General features: G+C 35.5%; 1 protein-coding gene across 2 annotated transcripts in view; it reads right to left on the reverse strand.

The window, feature by feature from the left end:
- DNAH11 (dynein axonemal heavy chain 11) overlaps positions 1-12198 on the reverse strand; it is a 424306-nt gene that overhangs the window by 168575 nt on the left and 243533 nt on the right. For both annotated transcript variants that reach the window (XM_077122193.1, XM_077122194.1), the window contains one exon: positions 11807-11949. In XM_077122193.1, the coding sequence (XP_076978308.1) occupies positions 11807-11949 (143 nt within the window). The remainder of the gene's footprint in view (positions 1-11806; positions 11950-12198) is intronic.

Consider the following 12198-nt stretch of genomic DNA (forward strand, 5'->3'; position numbering starts at 1 on the left):
CTAACCATTGAAATACTATAAATTAATTTAAAGAAAATTAAGGCTAACATTTTTATAATCATAGGCTGGGGAAAAGCTTCCTAAAGTTTTAACACCAAAAAACGCATGTTTTTAAAAATTGACAGATTTTTAGTACATAAATATGTAAAACATGAAAATCATAAAGTAGCAGAATAGTAAACTCTGGGAAGAAACTGGCAGAAACAAGGACAGACAAGGACATTATGGGCATATAAATACTATTCAATATACAAAGAGCTACTATACATCAATGAAAATTATGACAAACCAATAGGAAATTCGGCAAAGATATAAATATATAAAGGCAGTTTTAAACAAATTTAGAATAAAGTACATTTATATTAAATAGTTCACTGTAGTAACCAAATTCTCAATGAATTATTTGAGATTTTTTTCTGTGGAAGCCTTGTAATCCAAAAAGCAAAGAGGGACGTAATTAAGGAAAATAGTGAAGATTCTGACCAAAAAATTGTAGTTCTGAATATATACTGTGAATGTGCTTATATGCACATAGAAACTGGAAGAAAATATACCAATGCATTATAAAAGACTAACTCTAGGCAATATGATGAATAGATTTTATTTTCTTCACATTTCTATTTCACTACAACGGACTTATATTTCTTATATTATCAAAATGGATACATATGTACATAAAGTGATATAAATAAAGAGACAAATGATAAATGCCTAAAATATTGGAAAAGATGGCCTATGGCATCAGATGGCTGGGTAGGAAAGCAAGAAAGAAAAGCTACTGGCTTAAGTAAGGTCAGCAGGAAGGAATAAGGAAGTACCGTATTCTCATTGTAAGAGGAGTATGACACAGGAAAGGAGGCACATTGCAAACATTAAGGACTGAAGGCATCTGGCAGTGATTCATCAGCTAATTTGAAATAATCCAGGGCATACATTTGATCATCTGTACTGGGAAGCGTGCTTTGGGATTCAGAGGGCACATCTTGCACGCCAACAGCTTCTCAGTGGCCCTTTATACCAAATAGCAACTGGCTTTGGTGGTGAGCACGGGTAATGGGGTGGCAACTTCACGTCATTGAGTTTGACCTGCCAGGTGTGCTCATCATCCTGTAACACATTAGCTTCCCAAGTTCCGCAGCTTGGAAGATATGCAAAGAAGATATCCGCTTATCAGCAACTCTGAGTTGTTAGTACATGCTGGCGAGTAATAGGATATTTCAAATTAATACAGGAGTAATCTGGGATTCTTTAAAACAAACTGAAGGATATGACTGTAATACATACGGGTTGAAGGAAAAGACGCTGCCATTTTCTAGCCAAAAGGTGATTCATTTTATGTCATATTAGTTTACCCTTAGGAGAGAAGGATTATGGTACTGATCACTGACTCTTCTCACAGTGTGTTAAACGAATTAGGTGACAAAGCCACAACGGATCAGGGTGTTTGGAGGAGAAATCCTTTTCCTCTTTAGCACTTCAAAGAAAACTCCTATTCATTTTAGTAAGGAAGAGATAGCTTATTCAATTACTTGCCCTGAGGCAATGAGGGAAAATGACCCACATCCAAATACAAACTAAGTTCAGTATATACAGAATTAAATGCTAAAATATGAGACTATAAGAAGATACCTACCACACCCCTTACCCCTCGCTTTCATCCTCAAGAAACATGGCTACTGGAACACAGCTCTACATTTTCAGGCAGTTCCCTCCAGCCTCTCCACTACATCTTGAATAACAAGATGATATATCTACTTAATGCATAAGAATAACCTCCAGGATAACCTCTTGACTCTTTTTGGAATCTCTCAGCCATTGACACTTTGTCTCACTTTCCTCTTCCCCCTTTTGGTCGAGAAGGTTTTCTCAATCCCTTGATGCTAAGTCTTAGCTCATTCTAGGGTTTTTCTCAATTCCTTGATGCTGAGTCTCCACTCATTCCAAGATCTCTGTCCCACATTGCCAGGAAGGTCCACACCCCTGGGAGTCATGTCCCACGTAGAGAGGGGTACGGTGGTGAGACTGCTTGTCATGTTGGCTGGAGAGAGAGGCCACATATGAGCAACAAAAGAGGCTCTCCTGGGGTGACTGTTAGGCCTAAATTTTAAGTAGACTTGACCTATTCTTTACGGGGTTAAGTTTCATATGAACAAACCCCAAGACTGGGGGCTCAGCCTATAGCTTTGGTTGTCCACACTGCTTGTGAGAATATCAAGAATTCAACTTGGGGAAGTTGAATTTCTCCCCATTCTCACCACTCCCCGAAGGGGGCTTTGCAGATACTTTTCCAGTCACTGATCGAATCACTCTGGGATTCATCCGGGCATCACTCTGGACAAACCAGCAAAATCTCATGTCCTACCTGAGATTCCAAGTACTTATGGCATTCAATCAAACTATCTACATAAGTTATATTAGGAAATGCTCTAGTCAAAATATAAATTTTGTAACAAATAAACATTTTTTGCTTTAGTCTCACACAGAAGGTAACATTTTAAAATATTAATTACCATCTATTTTCAGTACCCTGCAATAATGACATTCCTTTGTTCTTCCTCATGCAAAAACATTTTTAAAATTGTACCTTGTACATTTCACTATTATTATATACTCTAGGCATTCCTAGATCATACCATCTCAATCTTTAACATCTATCTTTCTTTCTGATTTCATTTATGTCCCTAGCCCTCCTCCCTCTATCATTCTCACATGCAGATTCATTCAGTGTTTTAACATAATTGTATTACAGTTATGTACTACATGTAGTACATATGTACTACAGTAGGTAGTATTGTGCTGTCCATTTCTGAGTTTTTGTATCCAGTCCTGTTGCACAGTCTGTATCCCTTAAGCTCCAATTACCCAATATCTTACCCATTTCTATCTCCTGATGGTCTCTGTTATCAATGAAATATTCCAAGTTTATTCACTAATGTCAGTTCATATCAATGAGACCATACAGTATTTGTCCTTTATATACTAAAGACATTCTGAGAAAGGTCTTAAATATACTCAAATTCCTAAATGAAAACATGGACCAAAAAAAAAAAAACACTAAAAGAAAGCAGTACAATGATAAATAAAATGATAAATGATATTGAAAGAGAATTTTAATAAACAACAGAAATCATGAAAAGTAACCAAAAAGAAATTCTGGAGATGATGAAAACAGTGGCTGAGATTAAATATTCTCTAGACAGCTTCAATAGTAGATTGGAGCTGGTAGAAGAAAGAATCAGTGAACTTGAAGACAAAGCAATTGAAATTATTCAGTCTGAGAAGCAGAAAGTAAAAAAGAAATGAAGAAAAGTAAAGAGCCTATGAGACAAGTGGAACACTATCAAGTGAGCCAATATAATCATTATGAGAGTAAACAAGGAGAAGAAAGAGAGAAAGGGAAGAAAATATATTCAAAGAAATAACAGCTGAAAACTTCCCAAATTTAATGAAAGATATGAACATGTACATTCAAGATGATCAATAAACTCCAAGCAGGATAAACTCAAGAACAGCACTGAGACACATTGTCATTAAACTGTCAAACGCCAAAGACAAAAAGAGAATGCTGAGAGCTGTAAGAAGCAATGTATCATGTATGTGGGAGCTTTAATAAGAGAAAATGCTGATTTCTCATCAGAAATCACAAAAGCAGGAAGGCAAAGGGATAACATATTTAAAGTGCTGAGAGAGAAAAAAAAATTGTCAACCAAGAATTTTATATCTAGCAAAACTGTGTTTTAAAAGTTAGGGGGCATATTAAGATATTTCCCAATAAACAAAAGCTGTGGGAATTTGTCACCACTAGACAAGCCCTACAAGAAATGATAATGGAAGTTCTTCAGGTTAAAAAGAAAGGACACTAAACAGTAGATTAAAGGCACATGAAGAAATATAGATCTCAGTGAATATAAATGCCACTACTATGGTATCTTTGGATTGTAATTCCACTTTTTACTTATTCCAGAACCTAAAATATAAATACATAAAAAATAATAAATCAATGGTTTTGAACACACAGTGTATAAAGACATAATTCATGATAAGAACAAACAAAAAAGTAAAGGGCATATAAGAGTATAGAACATAGTTTCTATATGCTACTGAAGTTTAGTTAGTATCCCACCAAATAGTACTGTTATAGATTGAGGATGCTAAATTTTGGCAATGTGGAAACCACAAATAAAATTTTGAAAATATATGCCTAAAAGATATGAGAAGGTTTTCTAAAAGGTTCACTGCAAAAGATTAAACACGAAGATCTGAGGGATAAAAGAGGTATAAGACTTACAAAAACCAAACAGCAAAATGGGTGAAGTCCTGTATTATCAGTAGTTACCTTCAATGCAAATGAGCTACTCTCTCCAGTTAAAAGGCAGAGATTGGCAGAATGGACAAATAAGCGTGGCCCAAATAGATGCTGTTACAAGGTACTCACCTTAAATCCAAATACAGAAGGTTGATAAAATATTCCTTCCAAATAGTAACCAAGAGAGCATGAGAATGCCTATACTAATATCAGGCAAATTAGACTTTAAGACAAAAACTGTTAAAAGGAACAAAGAAGGATACTGTATATTGATAAAATGGTCAGTTCACCAAAGATATAAAAATTACAAACATATGTATACTTAACAAAAGAGCCCCAAAATACATGAAGCAAACTGACAGGAAGAAGAAGTATACAGTTTTACAGTAAAATTGGGAGTCTTCAGTACACCACTTTGAATAATGGACAGACAAAACATCTACATAGAAGACCAGTAAGAAAAAGGATGAGTTAAATGAAACTATAAACCAACTAGATCTAATAGACATATATAGAACACTTCAAACAACAACAATAGAATACACATTCTTCTGAAGTTCACACTGGTCATTCTCTAGGATAAACCATATGTTGGGTCACAAAATAAGGCTCCATAAATTTAAAGAGATTGAAAATATTCAAAGAATCTTCTCCAATGACAAAGGAATGAAACTAAAAATCAAAGACAGAGGAAGAACAATAAAACCCATAAATATGTGGCAATTAAACAATACACTCTTAAATAATCAGTAGGTCAAAACAATCACAGGAAGTTCGGAAACATCCTCAGGGAAATGAAAATGAAAACACAACATATCAAAACTTAAGGGATGTAGCAAAGGCAGTACTCAGAGGGAAATGTATAGTTGTGAATGCTCACATTAAGCAGAAGAAAGATCATAAATCAGTAACAACCTCACTCCTAAAGACCCTAAAGTATGAGCAAACAAAATGCAAAGTGAATAGAAGGAAAGAAATAGTGAAGATTAGCATGGATAAAAATGAAATAGAAAATAGAAAAACAATAGAGATAATTTAAAATGAAAGTTGGTTCTTTAACAAACATTTATCTAGACTTCAAAGAAATAAAGGAAGAAGATACAAATAAAATTAGAAATGAAAGAGGATACTACTAAAGACTTCTAGAAATAAAAAAAGATTATAGGAGGATACTTGGAAAACTTGAAGTCCTACAAATTAGGTAACTGAGATGAAATGGACAAATTACTAGAAACACACATTTCCTAAACTGACTCAAGAGGAAGTAGAAGATCTCAGCAAACCAGTATCAAGTGAAGAGATTAAATCCAGTAATCGAAAACCTCCCAGTAAAGCAAAGTTCAGAACTAAATGGCTTCATTGGAGACTTTTACCAAGTTTTCAAAGAAGAAAACACCAATCCTGCCCAAATTCTTCCCCAAGAAATGAAGGGACAGGATCATGACCCGACTCATTCTAGGAGGTCTGGATCATACCAATCCCAAAGCCAAACAATACCACAAGAAATGAAAAACTATGGATCGCTACCCCTCATGTATATAGATACAAAAATCTTCAACAAAATACCCAAAACCAAATCCAACAGTCCATTAAAAGGATTATATACCACAGCCAAGTGGTGGTTCAACATAATGAAATCAGTGTGATACACCATAATAATAGAATAAAGGAAAAAAATATATCATCATCTTAAGTGACTCAGAAGAGGTATTTGACAAAATCCAGGACCACTTGCTAAAAACACTCAGAAAACTAGAAATACAAAGAAATTTCCTCAACATGACCAAGGTCATATATGAAAAGCCCACAGCTACAGCACATTCAACAGTAAAAGACTGTAAGCTTTTTCCTAAGATCAGGAAGAAGACAAAGATGTTCACTCTCACCATGCCTTTCAACACTGTACTGCCAGTTCTGACCAGAGCAATTGGGCAAGAAAAAGAAATAAAAGGCATCCAAATTAGAATGGAAGATGTAAAAGTATCCTTATATTCAGGTGATGTGATTCTCTATATGGAAAAAAACCAAAGAAACTACAACAATATTTCTAGAGCTAATAAATGGATTCAGCAAAGTGGTGGGATCCAGGTCAACAGGGAAAAATCTGCAGTGTTTCTATACATTAACAATGAACAATTTGAAAAGAATACCAAGAAAACAATCCCATTTACAATAACATCTAAAAGAACAAACTATCTAGGAATTAAATTTAATCAGGGAAGTAAAGGATTTTATCACAGTTTTACAAAACATTGCTGAGAGAAATTGAAGAAGAGCTGAATAAATAGAAAGATATCCTGTGTTTTCCTATTGGAAGCCTTAATATCATTAAGATGTCATTAAGGTGATTTTCAGGTTCATCTCAATTCCAATCAAAAGTCCCACAGCCTTCTTTGTAGAAATGGACAAGCTAAGCATCAAAAACATATGGACAGACAAGAGGCCCTGAGTAGTTAAACCAGTCTTGATTAAAGTTGTAGGACTCACACTTCCCAATTCTAAAGCTTATTACTAAGCTACAGTATGGTACTGGCACAAGGACAGACATGTAGACATCTGGACTAGAACTGAGAGTTCGTAAATAAAGCCACACATCTGTGGTCAATTGATTTTGATAAGAGTACCAAGTCTACTCATTGTGGAAATAATAGTCTCTTCAAAAAATGATTCTGGGAAACTGATGTCCACATGCAAAAGAATGCACTATCTCATACTATATACAAACATTAACTCAAAATGGATCAACTCACGAAATGTAAGAACCAGAACTATAACACTCTTGGAAAAAAAATTAGGGAAGTATTCTCAGAACTTTGTTTAGGCAATGGATTTTTAGACTTTGCATCAAAATAAATAAATAAATTAGAATTAATCAAAATCTTTACTGCATCAAAGGACATTAACAAGAAATTGCAAAGACTATCTACAGAATGGGAGAGAATATTTGCAAAGCATATATTTATATATCTGATAAAGTTTAATATCAGAATATATAAAGAACTCATACAACTCAACAAAAAGGCAAAGATCCCGATTTTACAATGGGCAAAAGACTTGAATAGACATCTCTCTAAAGATTTTATATAAATGGTCAATAAGTAAATGAAAAAATGTTTAACATCATTAGCTATTTGGGAAATGCACATCAAAATCACAATGTGATATCGCCTCATGCTCAGTAGAATGGCTATTATTTTAAAAACAACAGAAAATAGTAAGTCTGGGGAAGACATGGAAAAATAGGAACCCTTGCACATTATTGGTAGGAATACAAAAAATACAAAAAACAACGTGGCAGTCCTCAGGATGTTAAACATAGAACTACGATATGACCTAAGTATACACAAAATAAACGCAAAATAACTGAAAGTAGGGATCTCAATAGATATTTGAACACCAATGTTCAAAGTATCATTATTACAATAGCCAAATGGTGGAGGTAACTGAGATGTCCACGAACAGATGAATGGATAAACAAAATGTAGTATATACATACAGTGGAAATTACTCAGTTATAAAAAGGGATGAAGTTCTGATATATGCTACACATGGATGAACCTTGAAGATATCATGTTGATAGAAATAAAACATACACAAAGGTATTGTATGGTTCAACTAATAGGAAATAACCAGAATATGAAAATGTACAGAGACAGAAAGAGTTCAGGTTACAGAGAAGAGAACAGAAGGGCAAGACAGGGAATGGCAGATTGATGCATAACAAATGCAGGGTCTCTGTTTGGAGCGATGCAACATTTGGTGATGGATGGTGGTGAGGGTAGCACAACATTGTGAATGTGATTAGAATTATATGTTTGGGAGTGGTTGAGATAGGAATTACTGATTATATATAAGTTATCACAATTTAAAATAAGAGAGAGATGATGACAATTAGATGCAATGGATCCAAAATCAGAGGAGAAAATGCCCAAAAGGACATTACTGGGAAAACTGAAAAAAATTGGCCTAAGACCAGTGTGCTTGATAACACTGTCAAGTTTCTTGAACTTGATAACTGCACTCGTTGTGGTTACTTACGTGAATACCCACGACCCTCTAATAAAGGCCCAGGGAAGAATCTTTCCCTGCCTCTTACAGTTTCTGATGACCCCATGTGCTACATGAACTATGAAGTATAACTCCACTCTCTGCCTCCACCTCCCCTGGTCTTCTTCTGTGTCTCCCTGTGTCCTCTTCTCTTCTTACAACAGCATCAGTCATTGGCAGTTGGGCCCACCTAAAAACTCAGAATTATTTCATCTCGACATCTTTAGTTACATCCACAAAGATTTGTTCTAGTTTGTTAGCTGCCAGAATGCAATATAGCAGAAATGGAATGGCTTTTAAAAAGGAAAATTTAATAAGTTGCTAGTTTACAGTTCTAAGGCTGAGAAAATGTCTCAATTAAAACAAGTCTCTAAACAAGTCTATAAAAATGTTCAAATAAAGGCATTCTAGAGAAAGATATCTTGGTTCAAGAAGGCCGATGAAGTTCAGGGTTTCTCTCTCATCTGGAAAGGCATATGGCAAATACAGTGTCATCTGCTAGTTTTCTCTCCCAGTTTTCTGTTTCGTGAAACTCCCCGGGGGGCATTTTCCTTTTTCATCTCCAAAGGTCACTGGCTGGTGGACTCCACCTCTGATGGCTATGTTGTTCTGAAGCTTTCTCCAAAATGCTTTTGCTTTTAAAGGATTCCAGTAAAACCAATCAAGACTCACATAGAAACGGTGGACCTACACTTGAGTTACATCTCCATGGAGATAAGCTAATCAAGTTTCCAACTTATAGTATTGAATAGGGATTAGAAAAAACTGTTGCATTCACAAGATTGTTTAGGATTAACACATTCTTTTTTAGGGTACATAAATCCTTTCAAACTGGCACAAGATTCTATTCTCAAATTAGGTCATATTTTTAGTTTCCAGATGGACACGGATTTTGGGGGACACCATTCATCCCACTCCAGCATCTGATTCATTTCAGGATAACAATGACAATCAAAATAACACCTCCCTCGTACTGTGATACACAGTTCCTCGGGACAATACCCCTTTCTTCGTGTACAACACTGTGAGGTGTGGAAGCCACACTTATTGCCTCCAGAGGAGTAAGTGATTGGCCAAATGCTGTCCAGCTCATATGTAGGAAAGTTGGAGGCTGGACCCATGTGGTCTAGAAATTTCTTTTTTTTTTTTTTTCTTATAGTATATAGTGACTTTTCCATTTTGAACATGATTCCATTTGAAATCATAACTCAAAGTTCCTGGAATCTATTAAAGACACTTTAACTAAATGTCACCTTTATTCTAAATTCTGGCAACTAACGATAGTGTATATTAAATCTTTAAAAGTTCTTTATTTAAATGTCCAGAAATTACACATAAATCGTTTTTCTATATACTAAGATTAGGTTATTAATGATACTCTCACCATATAAAGAGAAAGGTTTTTTTTTTTTTAATCCCAGAAGAAATAATCGAAACGTTTAAAATTTGAAGACCTGGATTCAAGTCCTGATGTGGTTTCTTATCAACTACATGATTTTGGGCAACTTGCTTCAATTGTTAGATCTTAGTTTCTATAATGTTCTTGTGAAATTTAAACAAGATAATATGTGGGAGATTGTTTTAAACATGTTACATATATATGTTATATATATGCATCTGAAATATGCATATAGCAATTTCCCACATATTATCTTATTTAAGGGTGCAGAACACACAAAAAAGTAAATTCTGGACATATTCTGTCTTCAATAAATATTCACTGAATCAATGAGTTAATAATATGTTGATACAGATACTCAAATTCTTGCTGAAAGAATATTTCCAACAGCCCTATGATGTCTTTATATGAATTCAAACTCTTAGTATCATCAGATACAATACTTTGTATGCAAAGGTAAAGAAAAAAAAACTAAAGAAGGATGAGTTCTAAATCTCTTTAGAAAGAAAAATAATTCATGGAGTTCTTAGCAGGTAATGAAAAGAAAGGAAAAGAGAACAACCATTAACAATGCATCGTGGTCCATGTGTTCTGATTTGCTAAAGCTGCTGGAAAGGAATATACCAGAAATGGGTTTGCTTTTAAGCAATAGGGATTTATTAAGTTACAAGTTACAATCTGAAGGCCACAAAAGTGTCCAATTTAAGGCATTAGCAAGAGGATACCTTGTGAGGAAAGGCTGCTGGCACCCGGGGTTCCTCTGTCACACAGAAGGCACATGGCTGGGGTCTGCTAGTCCTTCTTTCCCAGGTTTAGCTTCTGGCCTTAGTGGCGTCTTCTCTTAGCTCCCATGGGCTCCTTCTTTATATCTGGAGCATTTCTCTCTAAGGTCTCTGGGCTTCTACTGTCTTTTATCCTTTTCACAAAGGACTCCAATGAAGGCCTAAGACACACTTGAATGGGCTGGATCACGTCTCAATTGAAATAGCCAAACCAAAACGTCCCACCCACAACAGGTTTGCCTCCACAAGAATGGATTAAAAGAACATGTTCTTTCCTGGAGTTCATCACAAGATTCAAACCAGCACACCAAGGGCTTAACTTTCATTTCAAACTCATATTCCAATTAATTCCTCAGAAAGAAACCGGCATTCTAAAAGTTTAATCTTTAAACTAGCAGCCTCATGCTCTTGTAAACCAGATTCTTCAAATATGTTAATGATACTTGCATTTTATCAATCTAATTTAGTGTTTATCATCTTATACCTTGTATGGTAAAATAATCACACGCTGTCTTATTACCATCAGAGACATCTGCAATGCTATCTAGTTGCTTTACCTGAAGTACTGACATAATGAAATGATTGCTTAATTTAAAACCTCTCCTCACTGCTCACTTAATAATTTATAAACTCCTTGCCTCAACCCAACTTACTTCCCCCAATTTTATTGACCTCATTCATTCAACTGGAATTCCAAGTTCCATTCATCTAGTGCTATCTCAGATTTCTCCAAACACGTCCTGTGCTGTTCACCCCTACCTTTATATAAAAGCTATTTCCTCTGGCAGAAAGTTCCTCCCCGCCCCATCACTTCCCCATCCATCCCAAACCGTGTGTGACACTTGGCTCAGGGCACATCACGTCCTCCAGCAGGACCGAAGGATACCACATGCCTCTGTAATCCCCTAACATTTCATGCATTTTACTTCCATGGCACCGTTTGGATTTGTCTTGTGTTATATGATCTGTGGATGGCTCCTGTGCCCCTAACAGTGTGAATGCTATATGGACAGAGACTACATCCAGTTCAATCAAACCTCCCCACACACTGCTTAGCACAGAGCTTTGTGGGAGTTCAGCATCACGGGAAGTCTCAGGGGTACATATTCTGGACCAATGGATGTAAAAATGGGGGAAAATGTTAATGTCCTTTAAAAGTGCTATTTTTACAAAATAAATAACTGAAATTCAAACCCACAAAATGAACCTTGAAATATAACCATATCATAGTTCTAATGGCAGGTTTTCTTATGTAAAGCAAGTGTTTCTTACTTTGAGCTGTAGCCGTGCCCTGGCCAAAAAGAACTTCCAGCAATTCTCTCTGGAGTCCACCATCCCCAGACTGCGAACTTCATTACGAATTCCAGAAACTATCTCATCCACGTCTTCATCACTGAACAGATCCGGGATTTCTCCTGTCCCCAAAGGGATGAACAGAATTACAGAAAGACCAGCACAATTTAAATTTAGGGTCTACTTTTTTTTTTTTTTTTTTAGGTATTCAATAAATGCTACTTACTTTATTTATCAAACCCTTATCCCCAAGCAGTTTCAAGGGCTTTAAAAATATTAGTTCATTTAATCTTCATAGCAATTCTAAGAGGTAGCTGTATTTATTACCACCACTTTACAAATTGGAAAACTGAATCACATACAAGTTAAAT

The sequence above is a fragment of the Tamandua tetradactyla genome, chromosome 1 (assembly GCF_023851605.1).
Source record: "Tamandua tetradactyla isolate mTamTet1 chromosome 1, mTamTet1.pri, whole genome shotgun sequence".
Classification (NCBI taxonomy): Eukaryota; Metazoa; Chordata; class Mammalia; order Pilosa; family Myrmecophagidae; genus Tamandua; species Tamandua tetradactyla.